General features: G+C 38.1%; 1 protein-coding gene across 3 annotated transcripts in view; it reads right to left on the bottom strand.

The window, feature by feature from the left end:
• Positions 1-23,941, bottom strand: part of Xpo4 (exportin 4) — a 109,861-nt gene that overhangs the window by 70,302 nt on the left and 15,618 nt on the right. The window contains exons 1-4 of one of the 3 annotated variants that reach the window (XM_090342424.1): positions 16,555-16,643; positions 9,841-10,011; positions 9,590-9,731; positions 305-443 (exon numbers count right to left, since the gene is read on the bottom strand). In XM_090342424.1, coding sequence (XP_090198550.1) covers positions 305-443; positions 9,590-9,684 — 234 coding nt within the window. In that variant the 5' untranslated portion in view covers positions 9,685-9,731; positions 9,841-10,011; positions 16,555-16,643. Of the gene's footprint in view, positions 1-304; positions 444-9,589; positions 9,732-9,840; positions 10,012-16,554; positions 16,661-23,941 lie in introns of those variants that run through there. The other 2 variants (XM_090342425.1, XM_090342423.1) reach the window with 2 other exon arrangements.

Raw genomic sequence — 23,941 nt, 5'->3', positions numbered from 1 at the left:
CTAGCAAAAAAAAAAAAAAATATATATATATATATATATATTATGGTATATTAACTTGCATTTAACAAATGATTACCCATGATTATGAATACTCAGCAAAAGGAACAAATAATATGAGAAGGCAAAAATAATCATTCTATATTATATACACATTTTAGGAGAAAATCTATATAAATAAAACTTGCTCAACTTACTTGTACACTTTTCCTTTACTGTAAATATATACTGTTGCTATAATGCTATTTGTATAAAACAAACTAAAACTTTTTAATATTTTATAAATATAAAACATTAGCATACTTACCACAGTGGGATTACCACTACTTATCAATTGGCTGACTTCATGAAAAATGCTTTTGCAGTCAATTGATTTATCTAATGATCCTCGTTTTACAATTACTGCTACTGCTAATAGAATCTGTTCCCGAACATACTTTTGGAGGCTGTAAGACATAAAAAAATAATTGTAAAAACATTTACCTATATCTAGTGTAAAAATATTCACACATTTCCCCTATGCCTGCAGCTGCTACTATCATCACCTACATCTGAAAGAAGAACTGACTATGCACAGACACTAAAGCAGAAGCCATGGCTTGAATCTAGGCTCCATTATGTCATAGCTATGTATTTCAGAATGAGACAGTGCTGGGAAGAGGTTTTCTCATCTTTAAAATGGAGATAATATTAACAGTAGCATTATACAGATAAAATATTCCTAAGATTGTGTCCAGTATATACTAAACACCTCAGTCAGGGTTTAATAAACTTTAAGTCACTTCCCTGTTGAATTTTTGTGGAGAAAAATCACTAAATTGTGTTTGCCTAGTAAGTCGGAGGCTCTAAGTTCAAACTCCAGTTTTTCCCTCCCCTCCCCCAATGTTCTATCCCTCATATCTGTAATCCTATAAGGGTGAGACTGGAGGATGGTAATTTGAGGATGACTTGCATAGAAAAGTTAATTAGACTACATATCCAAAATGACCAGTAAAATCGCCAGGCTGGAGGCATAGCTAATGTGGCATAACTTCTAAAAAACACAATGCCTTGACTTTAAACCCCAAATTCACCCAAAGACAAACAAGCAAAACAAAAACAAACAAACAAAAATAAAGCACCTATTTTATCCATGACCTCATGTGTAAGAGTCCATCCTAAGACAAAGGCATTCTACAAAGTCCATCATTCATAAGAGCAGAAAGTGCCTTATTAGATTCCAGCTGAGAGGTGGATATCAGTGGCTCATGCTTGTAATTTTAGCTAATCAAGAGGCTAAGATCAGAGGATCATGGTTCAAAGCCAGCCCAGGGAGAAAAATCTGAGACTCTCATATCTAATTAACCAACAAAAAAAAAGCCACAGTATCTTTCTAGCTTCTCCCATATCCTCTCATGCCAGGTATCAAATTAAGCATTTAAGCTGAGGACAGTGGCTCATGTCTATAATTCTAGATAACAGAATCTGCTAGTAGAATCTCAGGAGACTGAGGTCTAAGGATCATGGTTTGAAGCCAGCCTGGGCAAGCAAGTCTATGAGTCCCGTATGTCCAATTAATCATGAAAGCCAGAAGCAGAGCTGTGGCTCAAGTTGTAGAGCACCAGCCTTGAACACAAAAGCTCAAGGAGAGCACCAGGCTCTGAGTTCAAAACCCCAGGATCAACACACACACACACACACACACACACACACACACACACACACACACACACACAGAGAAGACTCAAAAACATGATCATACGACAGCTCTGTTCTCTGACCTCATTCCTTCCATATAAGAACAAAACAAAACACGTCAACATTTTTAGTTCCCAGCTCCATAGTCTATCACTTCTAATTTTGTGAACTTCTATACCTTCTGTTAGAACTGACACTTCCTCAGAAAGTTTAGTAACTTTACTAAGGGATTTGAAAACTAGTTACTACGGGCTCCCATAAAGTGACACATCATCTGTTGGTACAGCTTAACTTTATCCTGCAGAATGACTGCCCAATCTAAACATGTTAGTGTTTATAAAACACAATGCCTGGGCCAGGAGTTTGGCCTCGTGGTAGAGTGCTTGCCTAGCATGCACGAAGACCCTAGGTTCGATTCCTCAGTACCAAATACATGGAAAAAAAGCCAGAAGTGGTGCTGAGGGTCCAGTGGTAGAGCTCTGGCCTTGATAAAGTCCAAGGACAGTGCTCAGGTCCTGAGCTCAAGCCCAGGACTGGCAAAAAAATTAAAATAAATTAATTCATTAATTAAAAAACACATTGCTGGGGGCCGAGAGTTTGGCCTAGTGGTAGAGTGCTTGCCTAGCATGCATGAAAACCCGGGTTTGATTCCTTGGTACCACATGCATAGAAAAAAGCTGGAAGTGGTGCTGAGGCTTAAGTGGTAGAGCTTTAGCCTTGAGAAAGTCTAACTAAGGTCAGGGCTCAGGCCCTGAGCTCAAGCCCAGGACTGGCAAAAAAAAAAAAAAAAAAAAAAACACACCACACACCCACATTGCCGACCTCATTGCAAGCATTTACTAGGTATATATCCAAATGAACAAATGTCTCCCTATGTCAAGACTGAAGTAAAAAAATCCCTTCAAGACAGACTTTAAGATTCACTTTCACACATTAAGCAAATAAATGATTAAAAGGTACAAGAAGCTAGACGCGATGGCTCATGCCTGTAATGTTAGCTACTCAGGCAGCTGAGCTCTGAGGATCATGGTTCAAAGCCAGCCCAGGCACGATAGAACACAACTTATCTCCAGTTAACCACTAGAATCTGAGATAGGAAGGCAGCCTTGAGTTGAATGAAGAGCCTTGAGTTGAATGAAGAGCTCAGGCCCAGAGTTCTAGCCCCATGACCAACAAAAATAAAATAAAATATACAAGAATATCAAACAAAAACAAAACTGTATGGAGCCAGAAGTGTGGCTTAGTGGTAGAATGCTCGTCCAGCATACACGAAGCCCCAGGGTTCTGTAGAACCCTGCTAGAAGCAGAGCTGTGGCTGAAGTAAAAGAGCACCACCCTTGAGTAAAAAGCGTCCAGTGACAGTGCCCTGGCCCTGGGTCTGAGCCCCAGGACCGGCAAAAGAAAATTGTATAATTCTGGAGCAATAAAGTATTGTCATACACTGATTACTACTAGAAAAAAATGTATACAAGCCTGATAATTACTAGCAAAGATGTAAAGCTAGCTTCAAATCTTTGTTGGAAAAAATTAGAAACATTTATCTAATTCTTATGATATTCAAAACTTTCTATAAACAAACTTCACAAAAATTAACACATTAAGTTTCATAACAACTTGAGTTAAAAGTACATAGTATTTACTGTTCACTCCATTTAGCAATTAGAACATTAATGCTAAAGATTAGTCAAGTAACTTAAAAAGGTCATAGAGTCGATTAGCAGGCGTGGAATGCAAGTTCCTTGATGATAATGCTACATGCCTTTCTAAAAAAACTACTGTATGGGGGCTGAGAGTGTGGCCTAGTGGTAGAGTGGTGGCCTAGCATGCATGAAGACCTGGGTTCAATTCCTTGGTACTGCATACACAGAAAAAGCCAGACGTGGTGCTGTGGCTCAAGTGGTAGAGCACTAGCCTTGAGGAATGCTCAAGGACAATGCTCAGGCCCTGAGTTCAAGGCACAGGACTTGCAAAAAAAAAAAACCCTACTGTGTGTCTCACTGCATACTAGAACTGGAACAGAAAAAATTCTGTCCAAAGTACATAACTATGCTAGTCTATACTATATAATACTATAAATAATATGCTATATATGTGTATACTATATAAATAGTACTATATGTGGTATAATGATACCATAGTATTCTTTCTGTAAGGATGTTCACTAAAATTTTATTTGAATCTAATACACATTGTAGAACATTAAAAGATAAAAATGTCACCTTAGTATATACAACAATGAATAATGCTTTCTCAGAGCTGCAAATTATAAGTTCATTTGTGTTTGGTACACTCAATACTCAGGACTAAAAATAAATCTATCCATTCATTCATTCATTCATTGACCCATCCATGAAGACAAAAAAAATAATAAAAAAAGAAAGAAAGAATGAAAAGAAGAAGAATCCTAGATTTAAAAAAACTGTGCAAGGAGCCAGGAGCTGGTGGCTCACACCTAAAATACTAGTTACTCAGGAGGCTAAGAGTTCAGCATCAAAGTTCAAAGCCAGTTAGAGCAGGAAAGAACATTCAGACTCTTATCTTCAATTAACCACAAACAGGTAGTTCTGTAGCTCAAAGGGTAGAGTAACCCTTGAACAAGAACTCAGGGACAGCACCAAGGTCTCTAGTTCAAGCCCCATGACAAAAAAAACAAAAACAAAAACATGACAAGGGGCCAGGAGTGTGGCCTAGTAGTAGAGTGCTTGCCTAGTATGGGTTCAATTCCTTGATATCACATACTCAGAAAATCCCAGAAGTGGTGCTGTGGCTCAAGTGGTAAAGCACTCACTTTGAGAAGCTCAGTAACAGGGCCTAGCCCTGAGTTCAAACTCCAGGACTGTCATAACACACACACACACACACACACACACACACTATATATATATGACTATATATATGTATGTATATATATAAAATATATGACACCTAAATAAAATGAATAATCTGTAGTTAAATCCTGGGTTAAAAAATAATAATCTGGGTCGGGAGTTTGGCCTAGTGCTTGCCTAGCATGCATGAACACCCAGGTTCAATTCCTTGGTACCACATTCAGATAAAAGCTGGAAGTGGTGCTGAGGCTCAAGTGGTAGAGCTCTAGCCTTGAAAAAGCCCAAGGACAGGGCTCAGACCCTAAGCTAAAGCCCAGGATGGGTAAAAATAATAATAATAATAATAAATTTTTTAAAATAATCTATTATTTATCTAAATTTGTAAAGTCAACCTTAATAGATCTGAATGCAGGGAAATAAAGCTGTCAGTCACAACTGGCTCACAGCTGTACTTAGGAAGTTGAGATCTGAGAATTGTGGTTCAAAGCCAGACTAAGTAGAAAAGTCCATGAGTGTCTTATCTGCCAGAAAACCAGAACTGGTGCTGTGGCTCAAAGTGGTACAGTGCTAGCCTTGAGTGCAAAAGCTCAGGGACAGAACCTAACTAAACTCTGAGGTTCAAGTCCCAGGACAGATTAAAAAAAAAAAAAAAAAGAACCCCCTAAAAAAAAAAAAAAAAAAAAAAAAAACTGGCCGGGAGTGTGGCCTAGTGGTTAAAGTGCTTGCCTAGCATGCACGAAGACCCAGGTTCGATTCCTCGGTACCACATACATAGCAAAAAGCCGGGAGTGGTGCTGAGGCTCAAGTGGTAGAGCTCTAGCCTTGAGAAAGTCCAAGGACAGTGCTCAGGCCCTGAGCTCAAGCCCAGGACTGGCAAAAAAAAAAAAAAAAAAAAGAAAGCTGCAATATTTTTTAAAAAATTAATTATGCAGGGCCGGGAGTTTGGCCTAGTGGTAGAGTACTTGCCTAGCATGCAGGAAGACCCAAGTTTGATTCCTCGGTACCATATACATCATATACATAGAAAAAAGCCAAAAGTGGTGCTGTGGCTCAAGTGGTAGAGCTCTAGCTTTGAGAAAACCCAAGGACAATGCTCAGGCCCTCTAAGACCAGGACTAGCAATAAATAAATAAATAAATAAATAATGCAAATAACTGGCAAAATCAGAATAGGGAGTTAGAAATGTATTAGATAACCCAAATTCACCAGTTATGTAAGAATGAAGTACCACAATGATTGTGGTACATAACCAAATGATTTAAATATGCAACGTAAACCTCTACTAGGGATACAATATCTTTATCGTACTTCTTAGTGCTGGTCTTGGGGCTTGAACTCAGGGCTTGAATGTTAACACTAAATTTTTTTGGCTCAAGGCCAGTGCTTATACCACTTCAGTCAGAGCTCTGCTTTCATTTTTTTGGTTTTGTTTACTTGAACAAAGTCTCACCAGGTGGGCTGCAAATTATAATCCTCAGATCTTAGCCTCCTAAACAGCTAAAATTATGTAAGCCACTGACACCCAGTTTTGTACTATTGTTTTCTCTTTTTTTTTTCGGGGGGGGGGCACGCCTGAAGGGGGAATAGTATTGGGGTTTTGAACTCAGGACCTCATACCTGCTTGGCAGGCAACCTTACCATTTGAGGCACACTTTTAGCCCTAATCCTTATTCTTTATTGTACTATTTGATGAATGCTCTATTTTTTTTTTTTAAAGAAATCAAGGGGGCGGGGCCGGAAGTTTGGCCTAGTGGTAGAGTGCTTGCTCAGATGCACAAAGACCCAGGTTCAATTCCTCTGTACCACATACATAGAAAAAAGCCAGAAGTGGTGCTGAGACTCGAGTGGTAGAGCTCAAGCCTTGACAAAGTCCAAGGATACTGCTCAGGCTCTGAGCTCAAGCCCAGGACTGGCAAAAAAAAAAAGAAAGAAAGAGGGGAAAGGGGGAAGGGAAGAAAGAAGATAGTTTGGTAAAGATTTATAAATTATTTCAATATTTACCTCTGAACCAACTATAAAATAGTTTCTGAACTTATCAAACTAATTTAAGAATGGAATTATTTCAGGTAATACAAGACATAATATGTAAGTGCTACAAAAATCTGTCACACACACACAAGCTTGTCCAGCTCTGTAGGATCACATGAATCCCGGTTATCGGAGAAAAGGAAATGTTGTGAAAAACAAGCAGCTATAGGAAGGAAACTATCCAGGGGACCAGAATTTCTCCTGTGACACTGAGTCCTGAATTTCTAGAACTTGCTGCCTCATGAGTCCCTGGACCTGTTAACAAGTCAAAATTCAGACCATTGGAGAAATTTTACATTGGCTCCTTAAGGTCACATAAACTGCTCGTCAAAATATCCTATAGCAGGCTAGGAGTTTAGCATACAAAGACCTGGGTTCAATTCCTTGGCACCACATACATAGAAAGCCCAAGCCTTGAGAAATCCTATACAAACAAAAAGAGTTTCTCTCAAGCTCTGCTCAATAGTGCATATGTATAACCCAAGTGATTTCAAAATATCTTACTAGGGTACAAAAACAAATTAAATGAATATTTTTTTTAAATGAATATTGTTTTTAGTAAATTTCTACCTAATAGGGACCACATCTATAGCTGGCTATGTAATAAATTTCAAGTGTACAAGTTACAATGTATGCAAAAAATAATTAACACTACAACAAAAAATTGACACCACTGTCAGGATTCTACTTACTTTTTATACAGAGTTGTTGAAAGAAAACAGTCCTGTCAAGTCTAACAAATATGGTTAGAGACAACAAAAAGCCAGGTAACACTACCTTTATGACAGATAGATAGACAGATAGATCAGCTCAAGGATACCGCCTTACCTCTTGAGCCACATCGCCACTTCGGATTTTCTGTTGGTTAATGAGATAAAAGTCTCACATTCTTTAGTACCAGACTGGCTTTGAACCGTGATCCTAAGATCTCAGCTTCCTGAGTAACTAGGATATTTTTTTAAAGCCTTATTAGTAAATGAATTCCCCCCCCACAAAAAAAATCAACCAATCCAGCATGAAAGAAAAAAAGCTTAAAATAAGAAGTCACCCTCATTCTACAAAACTCAAAAAATAAAACTATAATTTCCTCATATACTACCTCATCTATAAATTCTTATCTACAAAATTGGTAATGCTGAAACATAAATTAACTTTTTGTCTCTCCTGTATGTTTCTATATATAAAGCAGGTAGCATTACACTAAGTCCTGGAGTTGTATCAGTAATTATTATTTTTGGAACAGTGTATTCAGTGACTGCTGATAAAAACAAATGACAAGCCTGGCTCTGGTGGCTCACCCCTATAATCCTAGCTACTCAGATGGCTGAGATCTGAGGATCTTGGTTCAAAGCCAGCCTAGGCGGGCAAGACTCTTATCTACAATTAGCCACCAGAACACCAGAAATGGTGCTGTAGCTCAAAGCAGTAGAGCACTAGCCTTGAACTTGATCAGGGATAGCACACAGGCCCAGAGTTCAAGCCCTACAACATCCTGTGCCCCCACCCAAAAAAAGCCCGTAATGCCCTAAATTAGTGCTATTTTTGTCTTTGGAGGTACTTGGGTTCAAACCCAGGCAGAGCCTGCGTATAACAAGGAAGCACTTTACCACTGAGCTACCCAGATTTAGTCTAACATATGTTTCTCATACATTAATGGCCATTTCAGAATAGAACATTCCTGAATGAGTACATAACAAACTTTTTAACTCAATCTGGAGATGCAAATCTATAGCACTAATTGTACAAAGAGCAAACATATATATTGTCTATTCTCTGTTTGGAGATTTTAAGAAAAACTAAATCAGTTTCTCCCCCAAATCTGTATAATAGTTGTTTTCCTATCACATAAGCAATAAATATATAGTGCCTTGTAAATATGTTTGAACATTACAGAAAGAAAATTCAACTCATCCACACAGCCTAAACTCCTTTTGAAAGGATGCTTAAAGAATTTGCTTTTTCTTACAGATTAAGTCCACCACACTTCTATGTATATGAAGTATAACATTTGGTTTGTTAATGGTTTATTTTTATTTTGCCAGTCCTTGAGCTTTCTCGAGGCTAGCTCTATACCACTTGTGCCACAGTACCACTACCAGCCTTTTCTGGACATGTGGTATCAAAGAATTGAACCCAGGTCTTTGTGCATGCCAGGTAAGCACTCTATCACTAGGTCACAACTTCCAGCCCAATGGTTTGTGTGTGTGTGCTAGTCCTGGGACTTGAACTCAGAGCTTGCGCACTATCCCTGAGCTCTTTTGCTCAAGGCTACGCTAGCACTCTGCCACAAGAGCCACAGCTCTACTTCTGGGTTGTTGGTGGCTAATTGGTAAAACTCTAACCACAATCCTCAGATCTCACTTCCTGAATAGCTAGGATTACAAGGATTATCCATTGGTATCCTGCCCTTTTCCTCAATCTTGAGGTACTCACATATCTGTCTTATAATAAGCTTAAAACATATCACAGAAATTAGCTTCCTTACCAAACCCCTAAGAAGACCAAATATATATTAAACAGACTTTGGAGGCTTTTTGTCAGTTGTGGGGCTTGAACTCAGAGCCTGAATGCTGTTCCTGAACTCTGCTCTTTTGAGCACTAGCTCAAGGCTAGTGCTATATCACACCCCACTTTCAGTTTTTGAGTAGTTAATTGGCGTTAAGATTCTCATAAAGACTTTGATGCCCAAGTTGGCTTCAAACTGAGACCTTCTGATTTTAGCCTCCTGTGTAGCTAGGATTATGTGAGCCACTGGCACCCAGCTATCAAACAGATTTGATACTAAGATCAACTTTTATTTATAACCATTAGAAAAACCTAATGTTTTGCTTCTTTTCAAAGAAACAAAACCTACAATGATAAGCTTAAGTAGAATGTATTGTTTTCATTAAGTCACTAAGTGTGAAAACAAGTGTCAATCATACAAGAGTCTTTGAAATATAAGCCCCACAATAACTACACCACAAATACAAACTAGTTAAAAAGATTGTTCTTAGTCTTAAAGGACAGATGTGTAAGTTCAGAAAAATATTATAGTAGTATCATCTTCATGTACTTACTTAGGCCTCTGTAAGACATAGGTTAAAAGGAATGTTCGCAGTGACTCGATGCTACCTTTTTCCAAGAGAATCCACTCTCGGACAACTGCTTCCATAATGGCTGTGGCAGCTTGAAAAAGGACATAGTCCACTTTACTAGTTTCTGAGAAGAAAATTAAAAGCTTTTTTAAGCAGTTGTTCATATTACCTTGAACATTTTGCATTTATAAATTTTAAAACAGAACTTTTCAGACAAGGAATAAGATGGTTACCTGTTCTTTTTATAATCCAGTGACCTTGCTCTAGCACCACAAAGAGGTTAGTTCCTCTCAGAAGACACCTCAGGCAGGTGGCAGCTAATCACCGATCACAATTTTCACAAACTTTCCTCACCTCTCTTCAACTGTTACTTCCAAAGCATGAAGAACTAAAAAATAACACAGCTTTAAAAAAAATAAAAATAAAAATATAAAGCAATCAGAAAATATCCTAAATGATTCTCACCTGTGCAAAAATAGAACTTTATACGTGAAAAAATATCTTATTAAACTAGCCTTTGAACACTACTATTTGTGATGAGCCATGCTGTTAAAAAATATTTTATAAATTATCTCTCCAACAGGATGACCCATCTCCAATAGCAAGTTCAGAAATGAAAAATATCATGTGGAGGTGGGATGTTTTTCTCAAAATGCTAAACAAAATGAGCCACGTTTACACAAGGTGAGAAGTTCGTGTGAATTTTCTGATTGCAGTACTGATCAAACTGAGTAAAATCCCAAAGCTACTTAAAAGGACCCAGCCTTAACTAGCAAGTTATTGTGTCTAAACTAAAAATTGAATGGAGAGGATAGAAAATTAACACACCTAAGAATATTTTGTTAATTTTCCATTTTTCTTCTATTAACGAATATTACTACAGTCAGTTTCTAAACAGCATTATCAAAAGGGAGAGAGTCAAAATGAAGTCAAGAAAAAGTAGATATTTTCTGAGCTCTAAAAAGCAACCATCCTGCGAAATCCTTTAAAAAAATCTATGATTAGACTGCACATTATTTGCCAAGATAACTAGACACAAGTGCCTGAAAGTCAGGAGAAATTAATTCTAAGCACAGAACAGCCCCTTCAAGAACTTATCAGAAGAGCCTGAAGATACAAGTCGAATATACCATTTTCTCTCCTGTTCAATTTAGGTCATTACAAATCCTGCAAATGATTTTAACTTGATTAGCTATAAAAGCCTGGAACAAAAAGTATACCCTACACAAATTTCTATCACGTTAGATTATTATAAAAGGTTTGAACACAGCAAAGCTAGCAAGAGTAACATTGTTTTTAAGTCTTGATTTTTTTTTCATGCTACCTTCACATGAATTCTAATTGAGAATTCACAAAAACCTACATACCCTAAGATACAATAATGAATTTGAAAAACCATAGCTTCTAAAAACATGGCCCTAATACCAAAGATATATTCAAAATTCCAAGTTTAAATTTTTTTTTCTTCAAAGATGATTTAAACCTGAAAGAAGCTGCATCTAGTTAGATCACTTAAGAAGAAATACAGTATTTCATAAAGGTAATTCAAGTAATCTCTTACTCTCTTCTAAAAGAAAATGATGATTCTGTCTTCTTTTTCTGTTCCAAATCTGAAATCTTTTAAGTATGGATTTTGACAGAGGCAAAACCAGAAAGACTTAGAATTTTAGGAACAGAACTCTATAGGTCATCTAATTCAATTCCTCCATTTTACAGTCAAAGAAACTGATGCCCCAAAGACTGAGAACAAAATCAAGGTTACATGGCTAGAAATAATAATCCACTCTTAAATACATATGGCACTGAAGACAAGACCTACAGTAAGCACCTGCTGAGGTCAAGAGCACTGGATGTGCTTATTTTAAACAACTTGTACTTTTATCTTAGCCTTTATCAGCTCTTTGGTAGGAATTATAGAGGCTCAGAGTTTTCAAGACAAGGCATTAAATTTCACCTGACAAGGCATTAAATAAAGATCTCCAAAAATACAAAAAGCTTTTTTTTAAAGAATAAGGAGAATCTAAGAAAAGGAAAGACCAATTCTAAATTAACAAGAAGGAATTTTCCTATACTAATATTACATTTTCTTATAAAACTATTATTAGCCTTCATATCATGTATTTCTATATGATATAAAAGCATAAGAGAAAATTCTATAAGCCTACCATATAGGATTAGAACTTCCTACTCACGTAATGAGCTTAATTTTTGCTCTGTAATAAAGATGCTGAAGCCTACAAGGTTTTTGTGAAGCACTCACAATTCACCTAGGATTTCTTACCTAGCCAATAACCGGGACTCTGCCAAGATGCTACTTTTGCATAATACTTTCACTTTATTATACTGTAATATAAATATATAATTTGTTTCTTATTTTGTCAGTCACCTGAAACCAGATAGAACCATGTGAACAAACTCTGGAATGAGGTAAATAAATGAGATGAAGAGCACTACATTCTGATCAGATATTCAGCTACTATGATCACTTGTGTTCACAGCATAGGAATTATAAGCTGCAAAATTAACAGCTCTGATGAGAAGATAAAACTGAAAGCAATATGAAAGAAACACTTGCCCAAAAACAGAGATGTAAAAGTTCACTAGTCTTGACTCCTTGCTGATCTAGTTCATTTTGTGTTGGCTACTTCAGAGACAGGAATAATAAAACCAATTTCTCCTGAGAGGGCAAAAGAATGTTACTGAGCTAGCTCCAGAAGATGTAAGCTGATCACTCACAGTTCTTGGCTACTTAACAAGAATATAACTCAGGTTTCTTTGAAGAAAACTTTAACCCTAAAAATTACAAAATTCTCAACTCACTAAAATTTTTGAGGTAAATTAGGCTCTCTCTTCGGACAAAAAAAAAAAACAAGCATGCAACATGCACTCACAAGCAGACACACATACACACAAAGTAAAGAGCAAAGGAAATAAAACTAGAATGAAAACAAAAAAGAAAAATAAAAAACATAAAATTGAAGCCAAAGTGAGAAGGAAGAGTTTTAAGCAGCCAGAAAGGGAAGCATTGAAGAGAAAGTCTCCCCTTGTATCAGAAAATATTTCCCAGACATTCTATAAAAATGACATATAATCCCTAAATAAGAATGTGAAAATTCTGAACTGTGATTGACTGCCACTTGAATGAGAAGTCTTCTTAGAGGAATTTGCCCTTCTGTGCGGTGGCAACTGAGTAAGGAGTTAAAAAAAAAAGATTTTTGGTGAAGTTCAGATGTAAACATTAATGTAACACAGGGCTTTGCAGTACATTAATGATTATGCTTGTCATACATGCACTCCATCTTTTAAACAGTTAATATCTCAAGCCCCAACTGATTTTGAAAGCACAGCTGCAACTAGCAATACTACTCTTTAGACAATTTTATCAGGAAAACAAAAGCAATCCAAAACAAGCTTGTAGGGGAAAACAATAGTACTTCATAAAATATACATACTCTAACAAGAAATGGTGATATAAACAAATATGCTCTAATAAAATAACTTATAATTTATATCAGCTATTTCCAACCAGTCTAGAATGACAACTGCATTGCAACATAAAGTCAGATGAAACACTGATGGAATCCTAGTCAATGTAAACAAGGCATGTCATAAAAACCCAACTCAATTTATTTGGGTCCATAATAAACTATTAATGCTGAACAATTTCAAAGCAGTAAGGATGAAGCAGTATTCCTATAAATTCTTTATGCTCATTTTTAAGTTTGCTTTTTAATGTAACACTGAATTAAATCTTCTACACAAGCATAAGACCAAATGCTCTTACCAACAGAAATCCATCCAAGTATAAAAAAATAAAATAAACAACAACAACAAAAAAAACCCTGACCATTCACAAGTAATGGGACCCTTTTGAATTAAAAGGGTAATTATTAAAACTACTGATTTAATAGTCATGTCCTAACTCCTAATACACTTTTACCACTGTTGTCAACTCTTGCTAACAGAAAATACAGCATTTTTTAAGCTGGTCCTATTTTTCAAAAGCTTTCTTAAATGAAGGAATGTGGCCCTGAGCTTTTTACATGTGGTATTACACTGTACCTTAAAACAACTCAAGATAGCCACATTCACCAAGGCATTACTTCTACCTCCCAGATTTTTTTTTTTAAAGGCCTAGAGAGATCGTCTTCCTCAACCTAACAATATACAACAGGTACCACTGGCAAGCCAGGTCTCCTATTTCCAATACCAGTACTCTTTCCATTACAGTCTAATAGCTGTGATTTATGAGCCCTGACAGGTAATCAAGTTTAACACATAACCATCCTCATAGTTTACTTCAATCTGAAAGCCAGATTGAAAGAAAACATAAGAATAAAAACCTAAACGCTACTAAAAATACCAGAATAAAAGATCAGCTGTTTAGTTCCTAATACTCAACTATCTATATGTGGTCAAAGGGCCTTACAAAGCCTTAATAACCATTATATCAAAAGATGGTTTTATGCGGGCCAGGAGCGTGGCCTAATGGTAGAGTGCCTGCCTAGCATGATGGAAGCCCTTGGTTTGATTCCTCAGTACCAAATACACAAAAAAAGCCCAAAATGGTGCTGTGGCTCAAGTGGCAGAGCGCTAGCCTTGAAAAAGTCCAAGGACAGTGCCCAGCCCCTGAGTTCAAGCCCCAGGACTGGCTAAATAAATAAATAAATAAATAAAATGGTTCTGCTGGGTACTGGCAGGGCATACCTCTAATCCTAGCTACTCAGGAGGGTAAGATTTGAGGACCATAGTTCAAAGACAGCTCAAGGAGAAAAGTCCATGAGCCTCGTGTCTCCAATAAACTACTCAGAAAAGGCTAGAAAGTGGCACTGTGGCTCAAGTGGTAAAGTACTAGCCTTGAGCACAGGCTGAGGGACAGCATCAAGCCCTGAGTTCAAGCCCAAAGATAGGCAAATAAAATTAATTAAGGCCAGGTGCTGGTAGCTCACACCTGTAATCCTAACTACTGAGGAGGCTGAGTTCTGAGGATCACAGTTCAAAGCCAGCCCAGGCACAGAAGTCCATGAGACTCTTCTCTCCAATTAACCACTGGAAAACTGGAAAGAGTGCTGTGGCTCAAGTGGTAGAGTACTAACCTTGAGCTGAAGAGCTCAGGGACAGAACCCAGGCCCAGAGCTCTTGAGCCCCACGACCAGCAAAAAGATAAAAATAAATAACAATAATAATAATTAATTAAAATAAGATAAAAAGATGGTTCCCCCAAGCACTGGTGGCTCATGCCTGTAATCTTAGCTACTCAGGAGACTGAAATCTGAGGATCTTGGTTCAAGTTCAAAGCACCATGGGCAAGAAAATTCATGACTATTATCTCCAGTTAACTAACCCAAAAGAGCTACGTAGAGCTGTGGCTCAAGTGGCAGAGTACTAGTCTTGAGCAAAAGAAGCTCAGGAATAGCCAGGTCCTGGTGGTTCACACCTCCTAGCTATTCAGGAAATCTGAGGATTGAAGTTGAAAGCCAGCCTGAACAGGAAAGTACCCTGAGACTCATCTCCAATAACCTACTCAGAAAAGGCTAAAAGTGGCGCTGTGGTTCAAAGTAGTAGAGCACCAACCTTGAGCAAAAAGCCAGGGACAGCATTCAGATGCTGAGTCTGAGCCCCTTGACCGCCAAAAGAAAAAAGCTCAAGGAGATACCTAGGCCCTGAGTTCAAACCCCAGCATTAGAACCAAAAAAAAACTTCCAACAAAGGAAAACAAGTTATGAAACAGTAATAAATGAAATCTTCGTTCACAAGTATTAAAAAAAAAACATCTAACAGGCAAATAGATGGTAATACTATATATAATTCAGAAAATGTCATCTTTGGCTCATACCTGTAATCCTAGCTACTCAGGAGGCTGACATCTAGGATCGAGGTTCAAAGACAGCCTGGCCACTAAAATCTATGAGACTCTTATCTCCATTAACCACCAGAAAACCTGAAGTGGCACTGTGGTTCAAGTGGTAAGAGCGCTATCCTTGCGCTAAAGAGCTCAGGCACAGTGAAAAAAAAAAAGTCATCTTTTATTTTATTTTTTTTAAATGGTTTTTTTTTTGTTTTGTTTTTCTGGGGTTTTTTTTGCCAGTTCTGGGCTTGAGCTCAGGACCTGAGCACTGTCCTTGGACTTTCTCAAGGCTAGAGCTCTACCACTTGAGCCTCAGCACCATTTCCGGCTTTTTTCTATGGATGTGGTACCGAGGAATTGAACCCGGGTCTTCATGCATGCTAGGCAAGCACGCTACCACTAGGCAAAACTCCCAGCCCGCATTTTTTATTTTTTAACTGTATTTTTTTTTTTTCTTTTGTGGTTCTGGGGATTAAACCTAGGCCTTACTAGGCAACATTTTGCCTCTGAACTACATCCTAGCCCAGAAAATGCCATCCTTAGACAGAGGTATTTTTGACTATTTTAGAAAAGATCATTTCATACATATAAGGTCTCATAACACATATTTGACAAAAGCAGAAACCAATCTTTTATTTCACAATATATACTAATGACTTACCCAAAAGTGACTAATATTCCCTAACGATGCTTAGCACAAAGTCATTTTTTAAAAATTTAAAACATCTATGAAAATACAATTAAAGAAATTATAAAACCTTCCAAAACAGTCTTTATTTTCAAACTAAATTATAAGAGATATTATGTACTACAATAAATGTTATGACATTTGAAAACGAAAAAAATTGTTTTGCTGCATCATTATTAACAGCCTTCATGATATAGTCAATAGCAAAACAAGTTACTGAATAATATATGGAAAATATATTAAGGGGAAAAACATGTTTTAAAAAGTTTTCTTTGTTTTTATAGAATACGTTAAAGCCACTAGAGTAGAATAATTACTGCTAGAATATTATTAACTGCAAAAATCTGCTTATATTAAAAAGAATATAAAGATCTTATTATGCCAAAATACTTTTATAAAGTGTATACTTACCTAAAATATGCTTGCAAACAGCAAATGGTGATTTTGATTTCCTAAATGATAAGAATATGTGCTCTGCGTGCTGGCGCTGCTCATTATTGACCATGGAAGGTGGTGCCTTAAGAGTTAAAAACAAAAAGCATTTTTAATGATAAAGCTTAAACCACAACTTTTTTATTCACAAGAAGAAAAAAATGCTTTAACTTTTTGTCAGAGGTTGTTTGGGGAACAAATTTTTAATAAGAATAGTATAGAACTTCATAACACATACTTAAAATATAGTTTCAAGAAGACAAGAAATTTCTAGCAAGGTCTGCAATAGAATTCACTAAAATTGACCCCATTTTTAAAAAGTATTTATCTAGAATTTTTTTTGTATTTTTAAAAAAGATATGTAAGTTTGTATGGCCTTTACTCCAAAATATCCCACTCACTGTAATGTGACTTAAATGTCAGTACTGGGGTAGCTGAAACCAAGTTACTAAACAGCAATTTCTAAAAACAATCTGTTAAGATAATGAGATCATGGGCAGGGAGTTTGGCCTAGTGGTTAAAGTGCTTGCCCAGCATGCACAAAGACCCTGGTTCAATTCCTTGGTACCACATACATACAAAAAAGCCGGAAGTGGTGCTGATACTCAAGTGGTAGAGCTCTAGCCTTGAGAAAGTCCAAGGACAGTGCACAGGCCCTGAGCTCAAGCCCAGGACTGGCAAAAAAAAAAAAAAAGATTCTCAAAGATAATGAGATCAAGCTGAGTATGGTAGCTCAAAGTCTGTAATCCGCGCTACTTAGAAAACTGAGATCTGGATATCTCCATGATAGGTCAGCCCCAACAAAAAGAAAGTTTGTGAGACTCCATCTCAACCAGTGGCTAAGACCTGCTTAGAGACATAAGGAAACATAAGAAGGAAGTTTCAGGCACAAAATGAGACCCTATATCAAAAACAAATGGGGCAGGAGTGCAGCCTACTGGTAGAGTGCTCACCTAGCATGCAAAAAGCCCTGGATTCCATTCCTGGATACCACATACACAGACAAAGCCAGAAGTGGTGCTATGGCTCAAGTGGCAGAGCACTAGCCATGAACAAAAAAATGTGTCCAAGGACAATGCCCAGGCTAAGTTCAGACCCCAGGACTGGGGGGGAGGGAAGGAGAGATCCAGGTACCAGTGGCTCACACCCACAATCCTAGCTACTCAGGAGCTTGAGATCTGAGGATCAAGGTTCCAAGCCAGCCCAGGCCTGAAAGTCTGTGGGACTGTTACCTCCAATGAACCACCAGAAAACTCAAAAGTGGCGCTTTGGCTCAAAGAACAGAGTGACAGCCTTGGCCTGAAGAGGTCAGGGACAGTGCCCAGGCCCAGAGTTCAAGCTGATCACACACACTCACACACACACACACACACACACACACACACACACACACACACACGTACGTACATACGTGAAAACATGTTAAAAGTGTGGCTGTAGGAGAAGAGTGCCTGTCTAGCAAGGTGGGAGGATTCGAGTTCAATGTCCATTACCACCACCACAAAAAAAAAGAAAGAAAGAAAAGAAAAGAAAAGAAAAAAGAAAAGAAAAGAAAAGGGGGGCCGGGAGTTTGGCCTAGTGGTTAAAGTGCTTGCCTAGCATGCATGAAGACCAGGGTTCGATTCCTCAGTCCCACATACATAGAAAAAAGCCGGAAATAGTGCTGAGGCTCAAGTGGTAGAGCTCTAGCCTTGAGAAAGTCCAAGGACAGTGCTCAGGCCCTGAGCTCAAGCCCAGGACTGGCAAAAAAAAAAAAAAAAGAAAGAAAGAAAGAAAAGAAAAAGGATATGTGGTAGAGTGCTTGCCTAGCATGCACAAGGACCCGAGTTCAATTCCTTGGTACCACATACACAGAAAAAATGCACCTACTACCTGATGAATGTAACTGTAACCCCTCTACATATTATACCAACAATAAAGTACAACAAAAAGGAAAAGGGTAAAAGATCAAATAATTTTACCTCAAGTTTTCTAAAATCATCATTAAACTAGAAGAATTCAAGGAAGTTAAAATTTGGAATTTATGGAACCCCTCTCTGAAATATAATTAATCAACCTAAAAGGCAAGGCTCCCATCTTACTCCAAACAACTTCTAATATGCATCCAGGCTTTAAAATTCCACTTTGGTGCAACTACCTTTCTTCTTAAGATATTCTTCTTCTGAGCTGGGCACAGCGGCTCATGCCTATAATCCTACTTACTCAGGAGGCTGAGATCTGAGGATCATGGTTCAAAGCCAGCATGGGCACTAACAACCCTGAGATTCTTATCTCCAATTAATTACTAGAAAATGGGAAGTGGGGCAGTGGCTCACGAGGTAGGGCGGTAGCCTTGAACTGAAGAGCTCAGGGACAATACCCAGGCCCAAGGGTAATGCAGAAGCTTTGAGCTGAAGAAATCAGGGACAGCACCCAGGCCCAGAGTTCAAGTCCCAAGACCAACCAAAAACAAAAACAAAAAATCTTCTTCTGAATCAGATTTACCTAAAATATATACTACCATTCTAGTTAAGAACTAAAGAGACAAGGAAAAGAGTACTCTAATTCTCAATTTGCTAATAGTAAGTGTATACTCTTCTACCATCTAACTGGACAATTAACTTTTTTCAAAAAATGTACACCAAATAAAAACTAACATCTGTGCCACTTTGGCTCAAGTGAATTCCTATAATTACCTAAAGCCAGTTCAGACTATTTCTAATGATAGAGCACCCTCTACAGGTCACTAAATAAAAGTGAAATATTTCCATTACAGAATTATGTTAATATAGTACATGTTTTCTTTCATATAGAGAAATTAAGAAAAAAAATACCCTGAAATAAATGGGGACTCTTAGGAACTGGAAGAGGGCCAAAAGGAAGGGAAAAGTGGACATGATTAATGCATGATTAATTCATGTTTAGAAATATTACAGCAAGTTGCCGAGAACTTGTGGGTCTTGTCTGATTTTGCTACTCAGGAGGCTGAGATCTGAGGATCTCAGAGCCAGCCAGGGCATGAAAAGTCCATGAGATTCTTATCTTAAATTAACCACCAGAAAACCAGAAGTGGTACTGTGGCTCAAGTGATAGAGCACTAGCCTTGAGCTGAAGAACTCAGGGACAGCACCCAGGACCAGAGTGCAAGCCCCATGACTGACAAGAAATCTAGTAACAACAGATACTGGTGGGAATGTGGCCAGAAGTTATGGCTACTACACTGTTGGTGGCAATGTAAACTTGTTCAACCACTGTAGAAAGCATAGTGATGGTTCTCAAAGAGCTCCTCTATGACACAGGAATCCCACTCCTGGGCATTTACCCCAAATGTCCAGAAACAAGGCCATACTGAACCTACCAGCACAACCATGTTCATTGTAGTATTATTCACCATAGCTAAGATATAGAATCAACTTAGATGTCCCTCAGTAGATGAATGGATCAAAAAGATGTAGAAGGGCTGGGAGCATGGTCTAGTGGTAGAGTGCTTGCCTAGCAAGCATGAAACCTGAGTTCCATTCCTCAGTACCACATACACAGAAAAAGCCAGAAGTGGTGCTGTGGCTTAAGTGGTAGAGCACTAGCCTTGAGGCTTTCCTCAAGGCTAGTGCTCAGGCCCTGAGTTCAAGTCCCAGAACTGGGCGGGTGGGGGAGGGGGAATGTGGTTTATATACACAATGGAATTCTATGCTTCCATCAGAAAGACTGGCATTGTCCCATTTGTAAGGAAATGGAAAGACCTGGAAAAAATAATATCAAGTGAAGTAAGCCAGACCAAAAAGTTTCCCTCATTTGTAATAATTAGCATACATGTAGGATCTTCCTAGCAGAGTATCATAATAGCTCAAAACTATGTGCATATGGCCACATAGGAAGAGTCTAAGTGAAATAAACTCCAAGATAGGGAAACAAGAAATTTATCCTTGTGGTTGATGTTTTTAATGTACTATGTGAAGTTATTTCTTTATTCCTTTATCTTTTTTCTCTTTCTTTTTTCTATCCCTTCTGGTGTATCTGTTGTTGCTGTATCTGACTTTGTTACTTGGTGTATTGTATATACATTCATCTGTTTATTTGAATCAAGGAAGGGAAGGGGAAAAACAAGATAATGAGTCAAAGGACAAAGGATGAACCAGTGTAATAGTGACACTCACAAGACAGTATATTGGAAATGATCTCTACAACTTGAAAGGGGCTGGGGGGGAGGTAGAAAGATATGGGAAGGGGTAACAATCAATGTTCAAGAAAGAAATGTACTCACTACCTTATGAATGTAACTGTAACCCCTCTGTATATCACTCTGATGATAAAAATCTTAAAAACAAATGTTACAGCAAGTTCCATTAATTTGTACAACAGTGTTAGTAAAACTGAATATAAAAATGTAAAAAAAAGGGGCCGGGAGTTTGGCCTAGTGGTTGAGTGCTTGCCTAGCATGCACTAAGACCCGGGTTCGATTCCTTGGTATCACATACATAGAAAAAAGCTGGAAATGGTGCTGAGGCTCAAGTGGTAGAGCTCTAGCCTTGAGAAAGTCCAAGGACAGTGCTCAGGTCCTGAGCTCAAGCCCAGGACTGGCAAAAAAAAAAAAGGGGGGGGTGGATGAATTTGGCCTAGTGATAGAGTGCTTGTCTAGCATGCTCTAAGACTAGGGGTTGATTCTTCAGTATCATGTACATAGAAAAAGCCAGGAGTGGCACAATGGCTCAAGTGGTAGAGTGCTAGCCTTGAGCAAAAAGAAGCCCAGGGACAGTGCTCAGGCTTTCAGTTCATGCCCCAGGATTGTCAAAAAATAATTTTTTTTTTTTTTTAGCTAGGCACCAGTGGCTCACATCTGTAATCCTAGCAACTTAGGTAGCTGAGAGGTCCATGAAAATGTTATTTCCAATTAAAAAGAATGCTAGAAGCAGAGTTGTGGCTCAGAAGGTAGAGTGCTAGAATTAACCAAAGAAGTTCAGGAACAGGCCAGGCATGGTGGCTCACACCTGTAATCCTAGCTACTCAGGAGGCTGAGATCAAGGTTCAAAGCCAGCCCAGGCACAAAAGGACCTGAGCCAATTAACCTCTAGAAAAGGAAAAGTGGGGCTTGGTGCTAGGGTAGGACGGCAGCCATGAGCTGAAGGTCTCAGGGACAGTGCCCAGGCCGAGTTCAAGCCCCAGGACCCCCCCCACCACCACACATACACAAAAAGTAGTTAAGGAACTGCATCCAGGCACTGAATTCAAGCACAAGAGAAAAAAAAAAAATCAAAGAAAGAAAAAGATTTTAATAGTTAAATAGTGAATGGCTACTACAATTGAGAGGTATTTTTTCCTCCCATTTCTCAATTCCTATTCCAACCATTCTTCCCTGGTAAATAAAATACATTTGTTTTTACAAGGTATCTGCTTGCTGTATCCTGAATATATATATAGATATATACATATATATCTACTACAGTAAGCACTACTACTCTCACTTTATTCTGTTATATATACAAATGAACTCAATTACCAGGAAATTTCTGAATCATTCTTTCACCCATTACCTTTGAAAGACACCACAGAAGCGTAATTATAAAATGTAATATGCTAGTTAGTCTCCAAACAAAATATTTCTAAAGCTAATAATAATCCAAAAGATAGTCTGATAGTCAAGCACACTTGTAACTAAAAAGCACAGTTCTAAATATATTATGATAAGGAATGCTATTTCATTTACAAAACACAGAATGTAAAAACAATGTAGATTGAACATATGGCTCACACCTGTAATCCCAACTACTGGAGATCGAATTAAAGCTTGAGACAGAGTAAAATGTTAATGAAGTCTCATCTCATCCAACAGCTAGATGTAGTTGTGGCACACACCTGTCATTCCAGGTATACAGGAAGTATGGAAGTATAAATAGGAAGATTACAGTCCAGTCGGGCACAAGCATTAACCAAAGTCTACTCCAAATATAATTAAAGCAAAAAAAATAATAATAATGAGGGAGTGGGTCAAGTTGTTAAACACCTGCCTGATACACAAGACTCTATGGTAAACAAACAAACAAAAAAAAGAAAACCAAAAAACAAAAGGCCAGGAGTGTGGTCTAGTGGTAGAGTCCTTGCAGAGCAGGCACAAAGCCCTAAGTTCTGATTCCTCGGTACCACATACCAGAAAAAGTTGGAAGTAATGCTGTGGCTCAAGTGGCAGAGTACTAGCTTTGAGCAAAGGTGTTCAAGGGCAGTGCCCAGGACTTGACTTTAAGACCCAAGACTCCCCCCTCCCCCAAAAAGGAAGAAGCTGGCTATCATGTGGCTCACACCTATAATTCTATAATTCTAGCTACTTAGGAAGCTGAGATGTGAGAATTACAGTTCCAAGCCAACTTTGACAGAAAAGTTTGTGAGACTAATCTCAATTACCAAAAAGCCAGAAGTGGAGCTGTGGTTCAAGTGGCAGAAAAACTGCAGGACAGTGACCAGGCTGAGTTCAAACCCCCAGGACCGCACAAAAAAATCAATTCCAGAGGCTGAAAATGTAGCTTAGATGTAGCGTGCTTGCCTAGCATGCATGAAGCCCTGGGTTCCATTCCTCAGATAACAGAGAAACCTGGAAGTGACACTGTGGTTCAAGTGGTAGAGCACTAGCCTTGAGCACAGAGGCTCAGGGACAGAGTCCTGGCTCTAAGTTCAAGCCCCCATAACCAGCAAAAAAATAAGAGGAGTGGGAGGGAAGGAGGGAGGAAAAACTAAAGATATAAATTCCAAATTAACCCAAGAACTCGGAGTAAGACCTAAAACTTTAAACCTACTACAGAAAAACATGAGGAACAGATCGACCCTCACTGAGTAAAGATGAAGGAATCTATGGATTCGTGACACTGTCCCCTCCTAGGTTTTGGCACCAGAAGAAAGTTTCACTGAAAGGCACTATCATGTGGTTCAGGCAGAAAAGAGTTTATTTGGGAGAGAGAAAACTGCTGGCTGTACAAGATGGAGGTATACAGAGAGAGATAAGAAGAAGAAGAGGAAGAAGGGAAGAGAGCAAGGAGAGAGATAAAAATCCAGAATATATGAAGATCTAAAAAAAAAAAGTAAACCAAAAATAATCCAATTAATTTAATTAATGGGCATACAAATTAATTAGATTTTTTTCTCAAAAAAATATAAATGGCTAATAGATACATGAAGAAGTATTCAACATACTCACCCATAAAGCAAATGCAAATCAAAACCACACTAAGATTCTATCTCACCCCAATCAGAATAGCAGCCATCAGTAAAACAAAAAATACTGGCAAGGATTTAGGATATGTAAATAATACAATCACTATGAAATCAGTATAGAAATGCCTCAAAAAACTTAAAATTAGCCCTCCTCATGCCACACTATACCATTTTTTATCAAATATTTGTA

Source organism: Megascapheus bottae, chromosome 11, assembly GCF_031878675.1.
Source record: "Megascapheus bottae isolate mThoBot1 chromosome 11, mThoBot2.hap1, whole genome shotgun sequence".
NCBI classification, from domain to species: Eukaryota; Metazoa; Chordata; class Mammalia; order Rodentia; family Geomyidae; genus Megascapheus; species Megascapheus bottae.
Note: the sequence above shows the minus strand (reverse complement) of the source record. Positions and strands in the feature narration are given on the sequence as shown.